This window comes from Drosophila albomicans, chromosome X, assembly GCF_009650485.2.
Source record: "Drosophila albomicans strain 15112-1751.03 chromosome X, ASM965048v2, whole genome shotgun sequence".
NCBI lineage: Eukaryota > Metazoa > Arthropoda > Insecta > Diptera > Drosophilidae > Drosophila > Drosophila albomicans.
Window position 1 is genome coordinate 15,919,635 of NC_047627.2, and position 25,367 is coordinate 15,945,001.

Below are 25,367 nucleotides of genomic sequence, written 5' to 3' on the forward strand. Positions count from 1 at the left end.
TGTTTTTAGTTCTTTGTAACAACTACTTCAATAAAAAAAGAACAACTAAAGATAATCTTCAAATAATCTTTGCCCACATTTTGCAGTAGGAGCGTTTTTAAAGTTATTTAATTGGAGTGCGAAAACAATTCAGCAACTCGCTCTACTTCGTTTCCACTTACCTTGAGCGAATCTCGGCGTTGGCCAGTTCGGTGCGTGGATATGGCTTGGAGGCGGCAACAGCTGTTTCCAGCGCATTCGCGTCCTCCAGCTCGCCTTCGAGCGTTACAAAGATGATGGACCCCATGGCCGTGTAGAGCAGCACCAACAGCAGTACGCCTAAAATTGCCCGAGGGCAACAGCAAAGAAATACACAAGAAGCACGGAGAGAGAGAGACAGAAAGAGAGAGAGGAAGTAAGTATAAAATACAGTTAAGCATAATAAATTGTTTAAATATTTGCGCATTTTTCATTGAAAATTTAAACTGTGCAATGCTGGCGGCTTAAAAGCGATTTGTAAATTACCAAAAAATCTGTTCTGTTCGTGGCTTAAATCTAATACAACTAAGTGTGTTCACTTCAGAGCAAAACTCTCTCGAACTTTCAACGAGCATGTTCGGCTTTTAAACTACATAGTCCACATTTTTATGAAATATTTTAAGCTCTGCAAATATGTAAAATATTAAACGAAATAAGCCATGTACTTATGAAAATGTATGCTCTGCGTATAGTAATTCATAATTAATTACTCAAAATTGAAACGGGAACTAATTTGACTAATTGTAAATATTCGTAAATCATTTTCAACAAAAATATGGATTGTTTTTGTTTAGTATATTAATTTATAGTATATTAATACAACAAATAAAACCTACGATAAATTAAGTCTTGTTATTTTTGGAACTCTGTGGTAATTAATATACCAAATAAAACAGTCGGTATATTAAATGTAGTAAAATTTGGTACTCTATGCTATATTTTTAATGTAGCAGTATATCCATATACCAAATAAAGTCTTTAATATATTTAAGATAATCTTATAATATTTTATACTCTATGGCATAATTAGAATGTGATAGTATATTAATATACCAAATAAAGGCGACAGTATATTTTAGTATTTTGACGGTAATTATCGGTTGCCAATTTAAACTCAATCGATTACTTTGATTGATTTCGAATATTTCAAAATTTCTCGGGTAGCTTAAACATTGACAATAAGCTTAAAAGTATTCGGAAAACAAGTTGAACATAAAGTCGGACAAAAAATTATAGTTTTATATGTGCTATAAGCAATAAAATGACAGCTTTTACGCCATACTTGACAATCAGCCAACAAAACTAATTGTAGAGTTTAGTAATTGTTGTAAATTGAATGCTAAACAAGTTTAGCTTTAATAGGAATGGAATGTATATTGTATCGGAAACAAAGTGGGAAGCTTTCAAGCTTAACCGATTCGCATCGCAGTTGGAATGCCACCTGCAGTGCCTCAGTGCAGAGTTGCCCTCGTTTCGTCTAAAATGTAAATGTGGGTTTGTCCACAATGTGTGTGTGTGTGTGTGCCACTTGAAACTGTGGCAGAAAAAGGAGAAAATAGAAGGATGAGGAGTAGTAGAAAGCACTCACCTGTCGCTGATATGCAATGGGATTTGGGCGCCTTTTGGCAACCGCAGAGTCCGCCAGCGAGACCACCGCCGCCGTTATCTCTTTGTTTGTCCGCCTTGGATGTGGATGATGCTGTGGCGCCACCGCCGGAGACGCCCGCTGCACCTTGGGCGCTGCCCGCTGACGAATTTGCGGCACCTTGGGCGCCATTCGCGGCGCTGCTGGTGAAGCACATGCTTGCCGGTTGTTGTCGACCCATGCGACTGCTGCCAACAATGCTACTGACTGTTCCTCTGTGGTGGTTGCTGTTGCTGTGGCTGTTGCTGTGACTGTTGCTGATGATGCTGCTGCTGCTGTTGTTGTCGCTGCCGCTGTTGTTGTCGCTGTTGTTATTGAGAAATGCAGCCAGCGGCAATGGCTGCTTCTTGTGCATGCTGCGCCGACGACAAAAAGGACTCCTCTGTGTCTGTGTGTGTGTGTGTTTGGTTGTCAACTATTCGTTGCGACTGTCGGAGTCAATCAATCAGGCAATGTGTGGTTGACTGACTGAGCGAATGGGCAAATGAGCGATTGCCGAAACGCAATCAAATCAAAAGCTTTGGCGCGTCATGTGGCACGTAATTTGCATCCTTCGTTGCGTCAGAGCTTTGCTCCGCTCCGCTCCTTCTCCTCCTTCCCCTTCTCCTTCTACTCTTTAGATGACGTCCGCTCGCCGTTTACCGTTTTGTCGCTACACGTTATTATGTGACCGTCATAAAATGTGCTGTCGACAGCAATGAAAATGTTTGCTGCTCTTTCTCTCTCTTTCTCTCTCTCCGCCGTCTGCTCGTTGTGCTCGGGAAATGTTTTGGACGCTGCTGTGCGGCGAAAATTGTCACCGGATGCTGCAAATGCAAAATATTTTTCGTGAAAAAAAAACAACGAGAAGCGAAATACCCAAACACACTCGGTGCCCAAAATGAAAATGAAAATTGCGAACCAACACATGCACACACATACAGGTCTGTCACACACACTCACACAGGTCTGCTGTAGACAAATTGCATGGCAAATGCTGCGTAATTGAGTTAGCAACAATATGGTGGGGGGAAGCGCCAAGCAAGGGGGAGGGAGGAAGTTATTTCAGCTGCAAAATACTCGCGTTTCACGCATTAAAACGACAAATTGAATACACTGCCAAAACGTGTTAACCAATTGCCAAGTGCTGATCTGTTTTTTTGATCAAAGTGTTCGAGGGGAAAGGATTCACAACTTTAACTTAAAACTTTAAATACATCAGAATATCTTGTAAAGTAGTGAATCCTTTCCCCTCGAACACTTTGATCAAAAAACAGCCTAAAGGCCTCAGTTGCTCTGGCTACGTATTGTACTCTAGAATTAATTTTGAGCTACAATAAATTCAAAATAAATAAATAAATAACTAATTCGAAGTCTAAAACTAATGATCATTTTTCAACAGATCTAAAATTCTCAAGCTAAAAGATTAGGTAATTTAAGCAAACAATTATTAAAATAGAACAAACCACAATTTAAGTCAACTTGAAAAAAAAAAACGATTTGAATTTGAAAACAAATAAAAAATAACACATCAAAAACAAATTCAGAATGAATTTGGAAAATTCTCGATTTGAAATATAATTAGAAATGTTGTACAATAAAATGAACAGTAACGTACACTATTAAGAAGGTAACTTAGCAAAAATGTATAAAGTTTTGATTCCAAAATATGATATAAATGATAAGGCATTGATATGAAAAATAAAATACATAAATAATACCAATATCAAAAATAATATATAATGTATTGAATCCAAACAATTGGTCTAAATTGTGAATAAATCAAATATATATAGCACAATAAATTGTAAAATTATTATTGTTATTATTAAAATATAGATTACAAATTAAATGATAACGTAGCGTAAATTCTAAAAATTATTAAAAGCTCATTGAATTCGCAAAATTATGGCTCAATATTTGTAAATTTTAAAATAAGTAACATATGTGTACATATATTTTTAATAAATTCATCAATTTCAAATCAATTGTCTTTTAAATGCACTTTAACTATAAAATTGCCTCGTTCTAAAGAAAAATGAACTTGCAAATTTCAATTTGCACTTTTTTATAACACCATCACAATTTAAATAACATATCGTACATGCATAAAGCTAGTTCAGTCGCAGCAGTAACTAGTGCTGCAAACCTGTTGATTTCATTATAAAGCTCTACGCAATTCGCTGAGCAATGGAAAAATCAAATAAATTTAAAAAAAATAAATTAATTAATTTAACATTTCACAGGAAGTTAACTCATTCGTGAGCAACTTAATTGTATTTACAGTAAAGAGCGAGTTGGCAGCGTCTGTATCATACTGCCCACTCGCTGCTTCAGTGCTGTCCACTCGCTTTCTTCCACTTCAAGCAGCTGTTGCATATATGTGCTGCTAGCCAAAGTATACGAATGGAAGAGCAGTGTATGTGTGTGTGTGTGTGTGTGTGTGTGTGTGTGTATCTCGTGGGTGTTGCTGTCGCGTAATCTGATAAACGTGAAGATGGCCGGCATTTAAATTAAAGATTGTCGGCCAAGCACAAAAAGCTGCCGACTTCGTTGAGCACGTGTCGTGGCCATGTTCATTCAATGGCACTTCAATTAGGACCCAGATAACATTTTGTTGCTGCTGCTGCTGCTGTTGCCTGTATGCTTTAGCTTATTACTTGCATTTCTGCTGTCTCAGCCTCAATGCTAATTACAAGAGTCCGCCACAGAGTCACGTCACGTTCTCCGCACACATCAACACTCTCGCACTCACACTTAACGGGTTGTGCACACACACACACAAACGCACACACATGCTTCACACTGTTTAGAGACATATAAAAGATTCGCTCAGATTATTAAGAGCCCAGAGAGAGAGTGAGAGAGTGAGAGAAAGGGAAAGGAGAGAAAATCATGGTGTTGGTATTTTTGTCGCTGTGACGCCAAATGAATTATGGAAATAACGAGACGAATTAAATGAATCAAATGAATTAATAGCGCTTACTCGCACAATTGAATACATTTTATTCATACAACGAACGAGCGCATATCATGCATAACAATTATACGCCTATTTATCACATACAGATATATATATTATGCATAAATTTCTAGGTCATCAACAGAGTCCTAAAATGCTGTCATATTTTATAAAAATACAATATCCATCCACTTTCCCATATCCTTGCTGCTTTTCTATAATTATCGTCGCTTTACAACTTGAGCTCGATTCCAAGAATATTCCGATTGCAATTGTGCTTAGCAGACGATTTTATTTATATTATCTGTCGGTCAAAAGTGGAATTATTTGTGCATAAATCTGACAGGCACATTAAGCACGCTTTGTTAAATAACAATTCAATAATCGTTATTCTTTTGGGTGGAAAATTTAACAAGAATTTAATGCTATTAATAGACGAAATTCAAGAGTCAACCATTTAATAATAAAATGAAAATAGGTAACAAGTTTGAACTGCGTTTTTGGTGGCTATTGTTGGGTGGTTGAACTTTTTAGAGAATACTCTGCATATAAACACTTTTAGATTGTGATCTTAGCTGACTATTCTAATTGATATTTTAGTGGACTGATTTATTCGGCATGACACAGAATTCCATATACTGTGCATACAAAAAGACAAAATAAGTTTCTGGTAATAAATTGTTAATCGCTTGATGTGAAAAAATCACTGCCAAAAATTTGTCTGTATGTATGTCATATTCTGTGTGTATTTTGATAGGTTGCGGACCGAGAAATTAGCGAAAACGAACCTCAAAATTTTGCATGGTCCGACAGAGTTTCAATAAGATTGCTTAGCTTAGATTAACATGAGTGTGAGTGCTTCCGATCAACTGTTGCTCAACTGTTTTGCAGAATTGCAACAAGTTAACTAATTTAGCTACTGCTTATCAATTCTGTCAAAGTGCAAAAAAGTCATCGCCAAAAATTTGACTGTATGTGTTTCATATTTTGTGTGTGAGTTTAACTAGGCGGCGGACGGAGATAAAAGAGAAGGCGAGCTTGATAAGAGGGCGTGGTCAGGCAAAACCGCTTTTCAAAGATAGCTTCACTATGATTTGTGAGTTCTTAATCAACTGTTACTCAACAGTTGGACAACGCTTGAAGGCATTAAAGGTAATCACTTCGTAAGCGATCATGTTTAAAAATAGCTTGCCAAAAATTTTAATATATGTGTGTTAAATGCATGAGTGTGTGTAAGGCAAGGTGGCGGACCAAGATATTAGTGTAATTGGATGAGCTATGTGGGCGTGGTCGGACACAAGAGCATCACAAAGATCTATCAGCTTGATTAGCTGCCGCTTTGATCAACTGTTGCTCAACAGTTAAGTGAAATTGCAACAAGTTGACAAAATAAGCTGCTGGTAATCGATTCTTTCAAAAGGCCAAAAAAGATTTTCTTGCTTGCTTCTGTTGAACTTTTGTCATCTTTAGATACATAAATTCATTTAACTTACTGGAATATTGGTTATTAACAAGCGAACGAATTCAAAAGTCACCAATAAGAAGTTATTTTCTCATATTTTATTATATTTCTATTTAGCAATATACATTTTTGGATCATTCTAGTTAAGTGTTAGTTTTGGAGAATTTTGAACAAAAGTGTGACAGATTAATGAAACTTCTAGGTGACAAAAAACATCAAAGCCTAAAAAAGATCGTGGCTCTAAAGTGAAACTTTAATTTTCATGAATTAAAATAATATCGCATAAAACTAATTTGAATGTGGAGATACATTAAAAGTTTCAAGCTTCAATTAACGAAAGTAGTTTGAAGTAATCTCGTAATTAAGCGCTAAGTAGACGCACAACTTGAGAAGAAAGGAATCGAGAGAGCGAGGTGCGAGTTACCATATTGGGAACACATGTCAATCAGATGCTTTCACCCAGAAACTTAAAAATATACAAGACACACACACACACACACACATGCACACACGATATATTGGCGCATAATTTTGTTGATATTCACTTGAGCTATCTCCGTGCACAGACAGAGTCTCTGCCTGCATCTCGCTCGCCTTAATTTAATCCTTGAAATATATATATTATGTGACTCCACAGCATGTCCTGCGTATGTGTGTGTGTGTGCCATCGATTTTATAAATGAGCACCTTTTATATATACTTAGTATACTCCATATATATGTATGTATATGTGTGTGTACACATATAGCGAGCGAAGAGAGAAGAGTTGTATACTTATCGATATAAGTATTTTCATTTCAATTTCGCATTCATTCCACGAAAGTCGAAGTCTGTGGGGAACTTCCAACTTGTATTTGCAATTGGCTTGAGGGGGGAACCAGAAGCAGAAGCAGAAGGAAGGAGCAAAGGGAACGAGCGAGCGAGCGACGCAACTGCCATTTAAATCGGCAGCTGCCCTCATCAGTCAGTGCGCTGCTGCTTAATCACGCCCATTGCCCACACACACACACACACGCACACACACTTCCGTACACCTTTAGCGCGTTCCCCCGTTCATGGTCTGCTTTTTACCTCGCCTGACACTCGATACACATTCATCGCACCTTTTTAATTGCTGACATTTATTGAACGCTCGCCGTGTGTTAAATCTACCGTAAGCACACAGCAGAAAGCAAACCTCGCTCCACACTCTTTCGATAAATGTGTATGTGTGTATGTGTGTGTGTGCCTTTGACTTAAGTGCAAACTTATGCCAATTATGTGCAGCTTTTGCCTGCCATCATCATGTTGAGAGAGAGAGAGAGAGAGAGAGAAACACACACACACAACAGATTACACGGATCATTAGCTCAGATGAGAAAGTTCACATGTTCTATTCTGTTCCCTTTTCTATTCACACCAAACAGACAGACGCAGAACACACGACAGAGTCCAGCACTTAATCAAATGCAAGACCAGCCACGGTCTCGCCTTCGCCTTCGCCTTCGCTTTCGCTTTCTCCTTTCGCAGCAGCAGCCAACGGCAAAGTCATAAGCTCCTTGCAACTGCTTGTCAAGCAGGCAACTTTCCTTCCCTTCCCTGCCTTCTTATCTACTCGTATCTGTGAGTTCCTCAGTGTCGTTTGTCAAGACGTTGATGCTGCTCCCGTTGTGCTGCCTTTTCAGAATTCTAAAGGCATTGCAATATGCTTGATTGAGAGCGAAGTAAGTTGCTGTCACAGAAGATGCCACGACATTAGAAGGGAACGAGGAGAGAGGAGATAAGGAGGAAGCTGCGAAAGCACACGTGTAACTATTTGTGGAATTTTGATAGAATCTTGCAACTGATTTTCCCTCCATCGCAAATGGAGCGTCGTTGTCTGTGGCAAACAACATCAGTTTCAATCCACAAGAACTACATAACATCATCATCAGCTCACACACTCTCTCTCTCTCTCTCTCTCTCTCTCTCTCTCTCTCTCTCCTTTCTCTCCCTCTCTTTCTAGGTCTGACTCTGAGTGCATTTTGCAGCTAGTGTGGCCATTTGGTTAAGTGCATTGCATTGTCCTGTTTGTGCTGCTTTGTTTGCGCTCTTAACTTATTGATGAACGGGTCAAGCAATAATATCACGCATACGCCCCATCGACTGCCACTGTTGTTACCTTGCGTATTGCAAGTTGATGATAGAACAAAAGAAGACAAAATAACCAAATATCCATTTCAGCTACGAGTTGCTGTATTGCAGTTTTTTCTTTTAGTGCAGCTTTGCTGCACAATTAAACTGCAAATCACGCCTGGAATTTTGATAAAGGCATCGGCAATGGCAACCACACAAAAAGCAATTGCAAAATGGCACAAAAAACTGGAGCATGGCTAAAGGCACAACAAGCCCCGAAGCCAAGCCCAAGCCCCAGACCAAGCCCAAGCCCCAGACCAAGCCCAATCCCTATTCCAATTCGAAGCTGCAGCTCAGCTCAGCCAACCCAAGCCAAGCCAAGCCACCAAAAACCAGAGCAGACCCGAGACGAAAACAAAACCAAACCAAACCAAATCAGACCAGACCAGAGCAAACGAAATGAAAACCAAACTAAGCGAACACAAGGCCCACAAACCCTAGAGCCAAAATGTCCAAATGGGCCACAAAGTGGGACAAAAGCGGAGGAGGGGAGTGGGATGTGGGATGTGGGGAGAGAGCGGGGCGTTCTTCGACAGTGGCTGCAATAGATGCAGCTGCGGATTAAGCAGATGAGCTACAAATGCAACGCAACAATAATAACACCAGCTGCAAGTGGAGCAATTGCAATTTGCATTCAATGTAAGCGGGGACGGAGGGAAGAAAGTCAGACAGGAAGCGGGTTAAGCTGGAAAAAGTGTTAGCTGCAAGCAAAGGTAAGCAGAGATCAGACTGCAGACGACAAGAGAGAGAGAGACAGAAAGATAGTAATGTAATAAAAAAGAATTACTTAGAAAATACCACAAAAAAAAAGAAAATTAAATAAAAAAAACAAAGCAACGCATGAAAAATGTTTGTAAATCAATAAACAATAAAAAGAAGAAAATAAATATTCAAAGAAAAAAGCCTTTTGCTGAAATCTGATAAAATATATAGAAACTACTATTATAAATTATGATATATGTAAATGAAAGGTAAAATAATAATAATTTATTATATTACAAGCCAAAAAGAGCTAAGAATAAACATATAATAATCTTAACAAAATAATTATTAAAAATAAATTAGAAAATTTAGATTAAAAATCAGACAACAAATCTGTGAGAACACTTTGTAATGTTCTATTTATATAAAAGAACAGCAATGAAAAAAGATCAGAAAAATAAAAACTAAATGTTAAATTATTAAATATATGTATATTAAAGAAAATCTTAATATATTAAAATAAAGTTTAAAAAAAAAAAATACGCTAAATGAAATCAAAAAGAAAACAAAAAACAAGAGAACATTTAAAATGAAAAACAATATTAACAAGTAAAAAAGCTACAGTCGAGTGTGCTCGACTGTGAGATACCCGCTACCCATTTTTAATAAAGGCAAAATATTGCGGTATCATTTTCAAAATATACCGAAAATACTAAAAAAAAATGGTATAGTACACCATTCAAAATATACCATAGACGGCACAATGTACCAGATTCGGTCAAAGAAACTCAGACCCCTAGTAAATAGGAGTTTTTGCCCATACAAAAATATTTCTTTAATAACTTCCACATTTTTTATCTGATCGCAACCAAATTTTCAGGAATCATAACTAATATAACAATAATTGTATATACCATTGTATATACAATTCGCAACTCTAGCTTTTAAATTAGGCTTGTTATTCGATTTTCTTGATTTGCGGGGGCGGAAGTGGGCGTGGCAAAAATTTGAAACAAACTTGATCTGCGTGCAAACATAACAAATGCTGTCGAAAAAAAATTATAGCTCTATCTCTTATAGTCTCTGAGATCTATGTGTTCATAAGGACGGACGGACGGACAGACGGACGGACGGACGGACAGACGGACGGACATGGCTAGATCGTCTCGGCTGTTGACGCTGATCAAGAATATATATACTTTATAGGGTCGGAGATGCCTCGTTCTATCTGTTACATACATTTCCTGCCGGCACAAAGTTATAATACCCTTCTACGCTATGGGTAGCGGGTATAAAAAGTAAAATAAAGAAATTACCGAAAAAGTCTTTAAATAAAGCAAGGAAAAAGAGATCACAAAGTTGAAAACAAAATGTAAGATTATAAGAATATATTATAGAAAACTATAAAATTGCGTAAAGCGAAAAGTAAAACAAAGAATTTCGACAGCAAAGTAAAAAAAAAAAGAAAAATAGAAATACAATTCGAAAAGCATAACGAGAAGAAAGAAGAAAAAAGATCAATGTAAAAGCCAAAGCAAACAATTTAAATTATTAAGAACAGTCCGAAAATCAACTACATGGAAGAGCAAAGCAAAACTTGTGCAAAAGCTTGATGATGATTTCAACAAAAGCAAACAAGCAAGCGATATAGAAAGAGAAGAGAGAGAGGAAGGGAATGGAGTAAAATATATGTATGCAATAGACAGATTAAGATACGAGAGAACGGAAAGAAAAACAGCTGAAAGCAACTGTAAATCAGCAAAAGATTTGTGAAGAGAAATTTCAAGAAAAGTTTACACACTCGTCTCGTGTGTGTGTAGATAGACAGAGAGAGTGAGAGAGTGAGAGAGGATGAGAGGGTTACAAATTATAGCTTACAAGATGAAACCGACAACTGCAAAGCTATCACTACAAGCGACGAGCTATGCATGTCTAATTCTGCTTACATAAGTCTGCCCAATTGTCTGCACTCAGCAGAGAAAGTATGAGAGAAAGAGAGAGAGAGGGAGAGATAGTAAGGTGGGGAGCAGAGAAGTTGCAAACTTGGCCAGCCAGCGAATGAAACAGATTGGTCAACAATAACTCGACAAAGCCTCACAATTTGCTGGCCCAACAAGTTGAACTTGAGCCTGGTTGCCTTCTAGCCATCTGTAGCCTTCTTCTATCCTTGAAGGCCTTGAGCCTTGAGCTTGGGGCGTTGTCAGACAAATGCTTAGGCTTACCCACTTGAGCGGCCCTTGGGTTAGATTGTAACAAACTCAAGTTAACCCATTAGTGCGCGGGAGAGAGAGCGATGGCGAGAGAGCGAGAGAAAGAGAGAGAGAGAGCGAAGGAGTCAGTCAGTCAGTCAGTCAGCACTTGTTCTGCGCATAGCAAAAATTGCATACAAATAGTGCCCCAGGCTAAAGTGTTTTTTAAGAAAACCGGGAAGGGAACAAGGTGGCCAGAAGGGGAGAGTTTGGGAGGTTTGTGGTGGCCCGAAAGAGTGAAAGATTCGAAATGGTTGGTGAGAGGGGGTGAGGGGGGATGACCGACACCAAGAGGCCAAAGGGAAAATGAAACAAGTAAGAAAGCTACAGTCGAGTGTACTCGACTGTGAGATACCCGCTACCCATTTTGAATAAAAGAAACATATTTTGCGGTATTTTCTCAAAATATACCGAATATACTGCAAAAATACTAAAAATATACCAAATGGTATATTTGGTATATCGACATAGTACCACATTCAAAATATACCATAGACGGCACAATATACCAGATTGTCAGCCAAAGCAACTAAGACCCCTAGTAAGTAGGCGTTTTTGCCCATACAAAAGTATTTCTTTAATAACTTCGACAATTTTTATCTGATCGGAACCAAATTTTCAGGAATCATAACTACTATAGTAAATATTGAATATACCAAAATTCGCAACTCTAGCTTCAAAATTACGCTTGTTATTCGATTTTTTTGATTTGCGGGGGCGGAAGTGGGCGTGGCAAAAATTTGAAACAAACTTGATCTGCGTGCAAACATAACAAATGCTGTCGAAAAAAAAATTATAGCTCTATCTCTTATAGTCTCTGAGATCCAGTGTTTCATACGGACAGACGGACAGACGGACAGACACACAGACGGACAGACGGACATGGCTAGATCGTCTCGGCTGTTGACGCTGATCAAGAATATATATACTTTATAGGGTCGGAGATGCCTCCTTCTACCTGTTACATACATTTCCTGCCGGCACAAAGTTATAATACCCTTCTACCCTATGGGTAGCGGGTATAAAAACAATTTCAGTGCAAAAATTGTAGCGCAGGCACGTCCTCTCTGACCCTGCCCCTCGCCCCGCGCACCCTTCCTCCCCACCCCTCTCCTTTCCTACGCCCTCTAAAGAGCAGCTGTTTGCTGTTGTTTTTGTTGTTGTTGCTTAGCTGGTGATTTTGTAGGGCAAGCAAATAAATTGAAAAAAGAACGTTCTATACAGCAAAAAAAAAAAAAATTGAAAAAAATGCAAAAGAAATGCAAGAAAATCCGTCAGCAGCAGGACAAAGGGAGCGAGGGGCGAAAATTCAACTCAACCCTGAGAGCACGAGAGAGAGGGAAGTGGGGAGAGGGGAGAGAGAATCGTTCAACCAGCCAGCCAACTTGGCCCCTTCGTCAGTTTTGAGTCTTGCAATGATTGAATGCCCATACACGCACACACACACAAACACACTGACGCATACATGTGTGTGTGCATAAGTGTGTAGGTATACATATATGTATATATAGAGAAAAGCCTCAGCTCTAAATTCAATTGAAACTCTTAGCTCGGGCTCAGCTTGCGTCGCTGTCGACGTTGGCGTCGACGTCGCTGCAAAAGCAAATGAAGAATTTTGTGTGCATTTTTCTAGAACAGCAGCACGTACAAAGACGCCACGAGAGCAAAGGGGGAGAGAGTGGGGATAGAGGAAAGAGGCAGGAGGAAGGAGGCAGGCAGGCAACAAACCAACATAAAATTGTTGTGCGCAACATAAAAACCAAACGGAAAACGACATGAAAATGGAAGAAAACACATGTAAAAAATCATGAAAAATGTAAGGTAAACTAAGTGAAAAGGAAAAAAACCAAAAAAAAGAAAAAACTAAAACAGAAATAACGCAACAGAAACAGAAACAGCTAAAGAAACAGATATATGTAGAAATAGAAATATACTCTGAGACATGAGATGATAAGTCATAGGAGAGGGGAGGGGAGGAGTGACGGACTAAGCCTTAAAATAGCAGAGCTAAAGCAAAAGCAACAAGGCAACAAAACAAGATACAAATCCAAGTTCTGTGCCACGAATTTTGATGCACTCACTAAATATTTACGTCCTGCATAGTTTTGTGTCTTACACACACACACACACACACACACATGTGCAGTCTGTCCGTCTGTTTGTCTGTGTGCAACACAATAAAGATGCCAAGCACAACAGGGGCGCGGCTTAGCTGGGTCTGAGCTCTCGATGAGGAGAAGGGGGAAGGGCGAAGGGCGAAGGGAAGGGGAGGCAGAGTTGGGTCACTGCCACAAGTGGCGGTGACGCTGAGGCGACGCTGTCGTTGATTGGCACAAGGCCAGCGCGAGACAAGTTGTTTCGCCTCTCCCCCTACTCTCCTCTCCTATCCCTCTCTTTATGTATCGCCATCGTCTTCTCTATTTCAGGTCGTCGTCTCTAACAAGCTGGCAACTCTCAAGTGTTGTTCAGCTAGCAGCGAGCAGCGAGCAGCGCTGTGAATGCGAATGCGAATTGCGAATTGCGAATGTGTATCACACACAGATAATGACCAAGTGCCTTCAATTAGCAAATCGGACATATTTTGGCATTGGGACACAGTTTGCTTCACCAAACTACATCTATAACAACTAACTAAGGGCTGCCATCTAGTTACGAGCCACAATTATTGCTCACTAATTGCATGAATACTCTGCGATCGCTGCTAAAAACTCAGAAACGAATCATTCGTAAGTAATTTAGATTTAATTTGTATTTTATTTTAAGCAAATATAATAAATAATAGTGTATTATTCCTATTTTATTGTAAATTAAATTTATTCCATTATACTTTCCCTTACTTATAAAAATAAATTAAATAGAATATTAGAAAAAAAAGTTACGAAATTACAAAAAATAATATTCAATATGAAAAATAAATAAAATATACAATACAGTGTAATATCTAAAAAAAAAAAAAATTAAATAGAGATGTATAAATTTAGTTACATTTTCTTATCTGTTTTCCTTTTATATATAAATCATATTTTTATATAAATACATACAATAAAATAATAAATAAAATAATCAAATACAATAAAGTGAATAATGTAAAGTAAAAGAAGAAAGTAGAAATATAGCTAAATTTATTTATATGTTTAATTCTTATCATATTTATGATATATTGTTAGAATCAGAGTAAGTTGCAAAAAGCTAGCTATATTAACATGTGCTTGCGCTTCACTTAAGACTACAATCTCTATTTACCACAATTATACCAAGTTTTCCAATATCGTTCATATTTGCACCACAAAATACAGCTCACCCCTTATGAAGATAATATTCGCTACTCGTTACTCGCTAATTTCTAAGTCCTGGTCACACGAAAAGCAAGCAATTTCGTTACTCGTTACTCGCCGCAAACAAGTTAGCGACTGAGATAATATTCACTATTCGCTACTCGTTACTCTATACTCTCTAAGTATTGTTCGTAACTCGTTACACGAAAAGCAAGCAACTTAGCTAGCTACTCGTTACTCGCCTGAATCAAAAGCGATTGGGGCGCTCCTTCAGCTGTCTGTACATTATATCTGCCAACGAATCGTAAGCGATCCCAACTCAAGCCAAAGGCAACTTCAAAATTGACACGCCTCTTTGGCGCTACTCGTTACTCGCTACTTTCTAAGTCCTGGTCACACGAAAAGCAAGCAACTTCGATACTCGTTACTCGCCGCAAATAAGTTAGCGACTGAGATAATATTCACTACTCGCTACTCTATACTCTCTAAGTATTATTCGTAACTCGTTACACGAAAAGCAAGCAACTTAGCTAGCTACTCGTTACTCGTCTGAATCAAAAGCGATTGGGGCGCTGCCTCAGCTGTCTCTACATTATATCTGCCAACGAATTGTAAGCGAACCCAACTCAAGCCAAAAGCAACTTCAAAATTGACACGCCACTTTGGCTTTTGTGCTGCATTGCATTTGAACAAACAGCACAAGAGCGAGTGAGTGAGTGAGAGAGTCAACGTCGCTTTAGCAGACTCATTACTCGTAGCGCTGGACGTGCATCAGTTAAGTAAATCACTCATCGAGTTCGTGACGGCGTCGTGTGGTTGCCAAAACGATAACCCAACAGCAAAAAAAAAAAAAAAAAAACAAACTACAGAGCTCTTTTGCAAAGTTGAGAACTCAACTTGGCAAATCAAAGACCCAACTCAAGACGGCGTGGAAAGAAAGCAGAGCAACTACAGAGTGTGTGTGTGTGCAGAGCGGAACTTAAAAGCCGCAATAAATAAATCTTTTGGGGCCAGCGATGGATGCAAAGTAAGCCAAACCAAAAACCAAACCAAACTCAAACCACACAAACATATAACTGACGCGTCTCTGGCGCTGTCAGTTCTCGGTGCCAGCGGCTTTTCGGAAGCGTAAAAGGAATCATTGCCAGCGGCAGAGTTGAGGGGAATTGCTGTTGCTGTTGCTGTTGACTGCATAATGACCCACAAGCATAGAAAAAATATATCAAAAAAAGAAAAAGAAAACTTTTGCTTCTTTTTTTTACTGTTTTGTGCATTCTTTCGCTGTTGTTGTGTATCACATGCCCAAGCAAGTTGGTAATCTTTTGCATCATCGAGAGAGCGAATGAAGTACGTGTGCAGAGAGGAGAGAGAAGAGAGAAGAGAGGAGAGAGTAAAAGAAGTGCTTCAGTTTGCTGCCAGTGGCGACTGTTGCGTTTTTCTCTCGCTGGCTTGTGAAATGCATAAACAACGAGGCAAACGAAGCCTCCCATGGATTGTGTCTCAGTGTCTGACGAACCAGCAACTTGAAATTACACGGCCAGCCAACGAAATCGAAACGTAAGGACGTGCGTTGCGTGAGGCAAAGGGAGCGAATATCGCGTATACGTATCGCAGTGTTCGCACATGTAACCAGCACGTTCATTCATGCCCTGGAACGTGTTAAGCAGCTGAAGGATTTTTATTTTCAATGCAAGCATCGTCTCAGTATCTCCCACACCATACACACACAAACACACACACGCCATCTCTCTCTCTCTCTCTCTCTCTCTCTCTCTATCTCTCTCTTTCTGTGTCTTATGTCTGGCGTGCAAAAAATTTAATCAGTATAACATTTCGAAGGCATTTTCGACAAGCTACAACCTGAATTTAGATAACGAATTATGCAATGGGCGCTACAAGCACACAATTATTGCACAAGTATGCGTGTGTCTGTCTCTGTCTCCGTCTCTTTTTCTATCTCTCTCTCTTTGGCACTCTTCCTGCTTTGTCTCTGAAGCACGCACATTACGTGCGCTTGTCTCATTTGTGTTAGCTATAGGCTTTTCCTTTCCCTTATTTTTTTGGGCAGAGGTCAGCAAATTTTCACACACGCACAGTGTGGCAAAATTTAGTAGGTCGCCAGCAAATGACAGTTATTGCCATTTGCCTTTTTGTCTGACAACAACCAAAAAAAAAAAAGAGAAATAAAGAACGAAGTTCGTTTTTACACTACAATTACGAGCGATGAGCGATGAATGGGGAAATGCAATCGAAATGCCTTTTTAAATGTTGCCTGTCCGTCTGTTTGTCTGTCTCTCTCTCTCTCTGTCTCTGTCTCTGTCTATCCGTTCAGTCATTGCAGTCGTCATTCAATTTGTCACTTGGTCAGTTAGCTCAACGAATTCAGCACAAAGCGCAACGCCCGAAATTGTATGCAACACTTTTTGTAAGAGGAGGACACAACTGTCAGTCAGTCACGTGTCAACCTCTCTCTCTCTCTCTCTCTCGCTCTCCCTCTCCCTCTTTCTCTATCCAGTTCTGGGCAGTTGTGTGACTCGGCTTATGCTGTTTGTTTTGCCCGCTTTGCTGGTCGGTTCATTGTTTTGTTGTTCGGTTACTTGTTAACACCCAAATTAAGTTATATACTCGCTTCAATCCTTTTGCTCTTTCTGCCTTCTGGCTCTCTGCTTATGTCACAACTGCAAAAGGGAAATTAAGGGAAAAACTCAAGGCGAGGAAAAGGCAAGCACGCTTTGCAATTGTTTTGCTGCTGCTGCCAGAACTTTGTGCTGTTGGCTTAACTCTGGCTAAAGAGCTTTAACAATCTGTTGATTTCATGGGGTCTCAAATGCAGCAAGCAGCAAAATAATATCACAAAACTAACAAATTACGTCCAAAGAAATGTTCAGCAAATAGTACTTATAAAATATTTACGCTGTCGCAGCAACAACTGGTTGCTCAGGTAAAGGCTTAAAATGCTTTCTTGTGAAAGTTAAAATACAACAAATGAACAAATTCTAAATTAATGACTTTGCTGTGAAATTGCATTACAAATTTCGGTTGAATATGTATGTTAAATAAATTATTTAAATTGTAGAAAGGTAATAAAATCTGTCAGTTATAGATCTACATAATATTTTAATATTTTTGAATTCAAATAAAAGTTGCACTTGCATACATGAATAAATTATTAAAACAAAAAATGTAATTTCAGTTTTATATGGATAGTTCTGTGGTGATCCACAACATGTTTATTATTTTGAATAAAAATTAATCTTATATATCTTGATTAGCACTAATCAATTATTATAATTGATTGATATGTTATTCTTTAAGCACATTTGCTGCAACTTTGTTGATAGTTTCACAAAAATGTAGAATTTACTTATTTAACTAATGTGTTCAAGTATTTCCCTGCGGTATTCAAAATGAAACAAAATTTGGCATAGCTTCAAGACTTTTACGTTTTGTTGTTGTTAGCCAGCAGCTTAAAATAGCAAAATCGCAGAGCAAGTGTTGCAGAGTGTGAAATACTAATATACAAATTATAAATATATACTAGCACGCACGCATTTATAGTATATAATATATACTGAATGTGTGTGTAGAAGAATAACCATAAGTATTCAAGCATGTGTGGCCCATATAAGCCGATTACATTATGACAATGCTGATTTCTCTGCTTCAGCGACTCTTTGCGAGTCTCGTTTTCCATCACTTTGAAAGGCAATAGCAGCAAAAGCTAACCTTACACACACACACAAGCATCAAAATACACCCACGCGCTATGTGTGGGAGTTTAATAAACCCATCAACCATTTTGTTGGGCAACCCCTGAACCACTTTTGGTCGCATCACACTTGCCCAAACTTTGTCATAATCCAAAGCCAAAAAACCAATAGACCAATCGACCAATAGACCGCACCGTTGATGCCGTCGCCGAAAAAAAAAAATAACCCACCAAAAAAAAAAAAAAGCAAATGAAACAGGAATGGAATGAATGAGAAAATAAAGGGGAAAAACCACATGTGAATGAGTGAGATCGAAGGAGAAGTGGAAGTGGAAGTGAATGTGAACGGAGCCATCGAATCGTGCATTTCCGCATTTTCACGCACGTGTCCAATGGATTGGAGTTTTACTTTTTGTTGTTGTTGTTCTTATTGTTGTTGTTGGCTTTGGCTTTGGGGCGCCAAATACATGAAATGAAATGAAACATTTTAACAATAAATGCAAATTTAGCTAAGCCGCCAACAACAACAACAACGAGCTGATGGCAACAACTAACAACCGAATCGAACGACAAAAATAGACATACAGCTGCACCCAACTCTGTTTCCCCCCCTTCTCTTCTCTTCCCACTCCCCTAACCCCACTCAAACCACTTCACTGAAATCGAAAAGTTTATAAAGCAACCAACAAATAAAAAATAAAAAAAAAAACAGCTAAACTTTTTCACAAATGAAACCCAAACAAATGCCAGCTGCTAAACAGTGACGAGAGACTAATGTATATCCTGCAAATTGGCCAAAAATTTGAGAAGATTTGAGTTTCACACAAAATAGGAAAATCACAAAATGCGCACATTTTTAATAATATACAATAATCGCTATTTTTATTAGACATTGTATTGAATATTATATTGGAAACTATTGAAATTAAAAAAGTTTATTAAAAACAAATATATATTTATGAGCAATGCAAAAATTACTTGTCTGACTATTTTCAAATTCAATTGTTAACTTCAATTTTATACATAAAATATATCGAAATATATGAAGAATTTCATATTTTATATTTTTATGCAGTTGTTATTTTCAATTTTCATCACAAATGTTTATTTATTATTATTACAATCTTTTAAATGAAACAGAGAAATAATGTTATTCCATATTTTCTATTTTTATGCAGTTATTACTTTAAATTTGCATCGCTAATTTAAATTTACTATATTACAATATATTAAAGAAAACGTCGAAATAGAAAAACTTTTTTTTTAAATCCAATAATTTGTTTTGATTAGGAACTTCATAATTTTAAATACAAATTTCAAACTCAATTTTAAAATATTATTTTACATTTTAATTATTCAAAAATGTTCTATTTCTTAAAATTTACTACTAAACTTTCTGATTTCACTACAAAATTTAAGTACTTCTCAGTTTTTCGTTTTAATCATAAGTAGCAAATGCTTCTCTTCCTCAAACTTTCTTTGACTTCAAACGAATAGTTTTTACAGGGTATATGCCAAGCGTAAACCTTGACAAATACAAGCATGCAAATTTTGCGCTTTATTTTCACGCGCAGCTGATACACAAATCTCGCGTGTGTGCGTGTGTGTATGAGTGGTCGTATGTATGTGTGTGAATGTGAGCGTGAAAAGTGAATGGCAAAATGTGTCAGCATGCGGTGCAAGCGAAGCGACTAGGCGAAGGGCAGGGGGCAATATCGAGGTCGATTCAGTTTCACAAATTTGTTACCCGCTTTTTGTGGGGCGCGCTCCTGACCAATTGTATGATTTAATACTACAATGTGTGTGTTGGTATTTGTGTATGTGTGTGTGTGTATTTATATTTATATTTACTTTGGCATATATGCATACAATGGTCTGGCTAAGCCGTTATTCAATCACAAAACTACGTTGGCCCCCAACAAAAAAAAATTTAAAAAAAAAAACAACAACGAAATTGCCAAAAATAAAATCACTTAGAAATTGCAATTTTGCAGCAAAGTCAAAGATCGAATACCCTAAAAAAAAAATCAGCAAAAGCAACAACGCACATATTGTGGACATATTTGAGGAGTGCATAATATAAGCAATAAAAATTGTTGTTTGACGAAAAATATGTAAAATACACTAAGTTCATGGCAAAAATGTAAAATTTGAAAAACTGAAAGAAATTGTAATAAAGCAAGCGTATTTAGCGCAGCTTCTTTTTTTTTCTTGTGTTGAAAATGTCATGTCAATCATTCACATCAATCAGTCATAGGTTAGTTTACACAAAAAAAAAATGTTTTAAAAAAGGAAATGGAAATGAAAGCGTCGCACAACTTTTGTGTCAGAAAGGTTCGATTTACTTTTCAAAGATATTGGCAAAAAGAAATATAAATGTCATACTTACACAGCGAAATTCCTTGAAGCGATAAAAGAAGTTATCGTTATCGATAGTTGTGCAGCATTCCCCGGTTTGACGAAGCGTTCGATGTAAGGCAACTGGCAGCTGCTTTGCTGCTGTGTGTTGTATGTTGTGTGCTGAAAGTGAAGCATGCATAAAAATGAACGACTTGGAATTTTATAAAGTAAACGAAATAACGATAAACCAACACAAAATAAACAAACACACACACACACACGCGCACACACGCATAGAAGAGATGGGGCACGGTTCAGTTGTGTTATAGATGACTGCATATAAACTGAAAATCGAAAACCATATTTCAATTTGCGGCATTTAGCACACACACACACACACACACACACACACAGAGAGTGGCACACACACACACACACGCATGCATAGAGAAAGGACACGCATGATGGAATTGATACGCTTTGCCGTAACGAGCAGCAGCTTTTGCTTTTTTCGTTTATCCATTTTCCATTTTTTTTTCTCTCTTTTTTTTGGGTTTGCTTTTGCCAAGAATACTATATACCCTGTAGCGGTTTTATGTTAAGCGGGTAGTTAGCAAAACATACGCCTGCAGCAAGAAAGAGAGAGAGACAGAGATGAAACAGGGAAAAGGGAATTTGCAATTTTGTTGCAGTTGCGACCATTGAGCTGACCAACTAATCGCAACATCGCGTACCAAATAAATTACTGCATGCGTGCCTGTCTCTCCGTCTGTGTGCGCATGTGTGTGTGTGTGCGTGTGTTGGCTCGCCTGGCTGCTGCTTAAACATGATTTTACACCTCGTTCGCAGCGAGCACATTCACTAGCAGCAAGCAGCATTATGTCTGCTATTTGCGTGCTCGTGACTGGCGTGGCGCCCCAAGCTACATACATCATTCAACAATGAGAACAAGCTATGCTCCTCTCTCCCTCTCTTTCTCACTCTTTGAGCCGGATGTCATTTGTATAAACTTATATGGTGGGATTTTCAACTGACTGCCTTTGCCTCCTCTCTGGCCGATGCTGCGTGTGCACTGGTAGCCAAGTGGAAAAGTGAAATAAGCGCAGCTTTCATGTCAGAACGTAGCCAGTCAATTTGGGCAACGGATAATGGATAATGGGTTATGGGCCCGGTTAGCGCCCAAAAGTATGCTACACTGCACAGTGCACGAGCGAAAGACCCCCTCCCTCCCGAAAATATGCCAATGTCCAGTGAAAGCACTCCAAAAGAGAAGGCAGCGAGGTAAAGAGAGAAGGAGCGAGAGAGAGAATGTAGTGCAAAGACAGAGCAGAAGGTAGGTAAGTGGCTTGTCCACAACAACTCTGCATGCAATGATTTGACTCTTTGCTTACGTTTTCAATCCTCCACTGCAGCAATATCAATTTATCAAGTTCTCATTTATCTCGTTTTGTATCGTCGTCTCTTTTGGCAAACGCATGTGTTTATATCACTTGACAATCCGCAAAAGTCGTTTTTCTTTTTCGTTTTTGTTTTTTTTGTTTTTTTTTCTCCCTTTTTGCATTCGTATAATAAGTCAAGTTAATCACTTTGTGTGAGAGAACGAAGAGAAGAGAGAAATAGCGATAATTTTCATTTTACCAAAGGCCTATAGTAAATAACCATTTGCACTGCAATTTCGCCCAAATATTTATGGCACAAGGAAACATCGAAATGAATCGCTATTCACGATCTTATTTCCACAACGATTTACAATATTGCAATATGTTATAGAATAGGGTTCTCCCTTTATTACTTTCCTATCGACCTTTCTAGAAGAAGGCTTTTTATCCTAAATATATTCGTTTTTCAATTTCAGATTAAGTTTACTATATAATTTTGACCAACTCAGATATAAGAAAACTAGTTTGCAAAAAAGAAAACAATTTTGCTATAGTATCGAATAAAACATATGTTCAAAATACTATTAAAATAGTATAAAAATCTAGAATGCAATAACTAAAAAACACAAAATTTATTGAAAACACGTAAGAAAGTTACAGTCGAGTGTGCTCGACTGTGAGATACCCGCTACCTATTTTTAATAAAGGCAAAATATTGCGGTATCATTTTCAAAATATATCGAAAATACTAAAAAAATACTAAAAATATACCAAATGATATGATTGGTATATCGATATAGTACACAATTCAAAATATACCATAGACGGCACAATGTACCAGATTGTCGGCCAAAGCAACTAAGACCCATAGTAAGTAGGCGTTTTTGCCCATACAAAAGTATTTCTTTAATATCTTCGACAATTTTTATCTGATCGCAACCAAATCAGGAATCATAACTACTGTAGTTATTATTATATATACCAAAACTCGCAACTCTAGCTTTAAAATTACGCTTGTTATTCGATTTTTTTGATTTGCGGGGGCGGAAGTGGGCGTGTCAAAAATTTGAAACAAACTTGATCTGCGTGCAAACATAACAAATGCTGCCGAAAAAAAATTATAGCTCTATCTCTTATAGTCTCTAAGATCTAGGTGTTCATACGGACGGACGGACGGACGGACAGACGGACATGGCTATATCGTTTCGACTGTTGACGCTGATCAAGAATATATATACTTTATAGGGTCGGAGATGCCTCCTTCTACTTGTTACATACATTTCCTGTCGGCACAAAGTTATAATACCCTTCTACCCTATGGGTAGCGGGTATAAAAACAAGTTAACTCGAGTGTGGTCGACTGTGAGATATCCGCAGTGCGGTATTATACTTAAAATATACCAAATTAATATACCGAAAAATACTAAATAAATACATTTACCAAAGGCTGTATTTAGTATATTGATATTGATTGGTATATTGATATAGTGCTATATTTAAAATATACCAAGATCAAGAAAATATACTATACTTTATGGAGTCCAAGATGTCTCCTTCTGCTTTTCTTAACAATCTACTGATCAGCTCCAAAATTCACTACAATAACCCATAAAACGTAGTTTCAAACTGCCATTAAAATCAAATAAAAATGTGGTATGCAACTTCTTAGATTTCTTATTACCAAAAAAAAAAAAAAAATTGAAGAGAACTTAAACGAAGCGAATGGAAGCAAATTGTACAACAAAAAGTGAGTGCACAAAAAAAAAATCGCATAGCACGCTTTCGGGAGCAACTGATTTCTCATTGGAATTGGAAGCGCGGAAATTGGGAATACAAAACTGCATAGAAAACGAGCGACTCTTCTCTCAATGTCTCTTTCGATTTCTCGCTGTCTGTTGCGCGAGTCATTTCATATTCACTTAGCTGGCATTTTGCTAAACCTTTTTATTTTTTGTGTCGTGCTATTGTTCATTTGACTAGCGCTTTGGCGTTTGCGTTTGCGTTTGAGTTTGGCTTATTCATTTCATTCATTTGTTATTCGCTCCATCTCTCTATCTCTGGTGCAATATCAACTCATTGTGTATTCATCAAGTGCTCATTAATTTCTTTTGCTGTGCCAACTGAAGTTTCTTAACTAAGTACATTAGACTGCTACTGTCTCGCATTTAACCCAACTCGCTGTCTCGAGTCTCGAGTCTCTTTCTCGTTGCCCTTTCTCTTGAACCTTTTCATTTCGGGCTGTTGGCTAGCCAGCATTGGCCTTTTGCATTTCTTTTGAATTCCAAGCCATTTCTGGTGTAATATCATCTCATTGTCTATTCATCAACCTCTCATTAACCTTCTTTTCTATGCTATTGTTTCTCACTAGCGCACAATTCCAGTTTCGTTCGTCTTAATTCCCAAGAAATCCCAATCCAAAAAATCCTCCTCATCTTCAATCCACAATTCCGCAATTCCAATCCCATTACCTACTATTATGGATACTACCTGACATTTTGCCTTTATTCGGTTATCGCATCGTCGCACACTCTGCAAACTTTCAATCGCTCCCTCTCTCTCTCTCTTTCTATCTGCTTCTTTCTCTTTCACTTGCCGGTAACCCCAACGAATTGAGCTCAATTATGAGCTGCCTTTAATCATATTAATGTGCCCGCGTGCTACTCAACAATTTTCCCCTAGTTCTCCTCCCCATCTCTTTCGTCTCCTGACCACGCCTCTTAACCACGTGCTTAGCGAAGCGTCTCGTTTTCCTTATTTTTTGCCAGTTTTGTCTACATTTTTTTTTTTTTTTTTTGGTACCTTCTTCGAAGCCATTTCTTTAGGCTACCCTTGACCTTCAATTGCCCAATTCAAGCAGCACTCCCCCTCCTCTTGCTCTTAGTCTTGGTCTAGGTGACCTTTTTGAATGACTCTCCCAGGAATTGTAACAACAAAAACGCTTATCGCTTTTCTATTACCGAGACGCCGTTGCCGCCGCCTGCTTTGCTTTCCTTGAGCTTGAGCACACCTTAAGGTCTTTCTTTGCTTTCGTTGCTCGCCGTCAATTCATCTGCTTAGAGGCTGCTTATCTGTGTGTCATTGTTTCAATTGTTCAGTTGGTAACTTCTGCAATTTCCAGTCTTGGCCGCAAAACAATTGCGACTGTCAGAATTCCTCCTGACCAACAACAACAACAGCAACAACAATGGCAATCTTTTGCTCGTGAGCTTAAGCTTGTCGTTGTTGCCGGTGATACTTAAGTAATTCATTTGTGCTTAAGATACAAAATGATTTTGTTAAATTCACGTTCACAGAACTAAGTAAATAAGCATGGCCCAAAGTTCGTCCACTTTAGAATTTCGTTGAGTTCCGAAAGCCGCAGAATGTAAAGTGCGCATAATTTGAGCGGATACGCAAAAGCTGTGGGAGAAGGGAAGGGAAGCAGTCGAAGCCACTCAATCTGCCTTACATACCTATATCTCTCCCTCTATCTCTCTCTCTCTCTCTTTCGCTC

The 25,367-nt window shown here is 38.1% G+C and overlaps 1 protein-coding gene across 1 annotated transcript in view; it reads right to left on the reverse strand.

The window, feature by feature from the left end:
• Window positions 1–25,367, reverse strand: part of LOC117578271 (uncharacterized) — a 75,124-nt gene that overhangs the window by 22,261 nt on the left and 27,496 nt on the right. Inside the window, 3 exon segments of the mRNA XM_052003159.1 lie at window positions 162–318; window positions 1,607–2,469; window positions 20,545–20,675. Coding sequence (XP_051859119.1) covers window positions 162–318; window positions 1,607–2,018 — 569 coding nt within the window. The 5' untranslated portion in view covers window positions 2,019–2,469; window positions 20,545–20,675.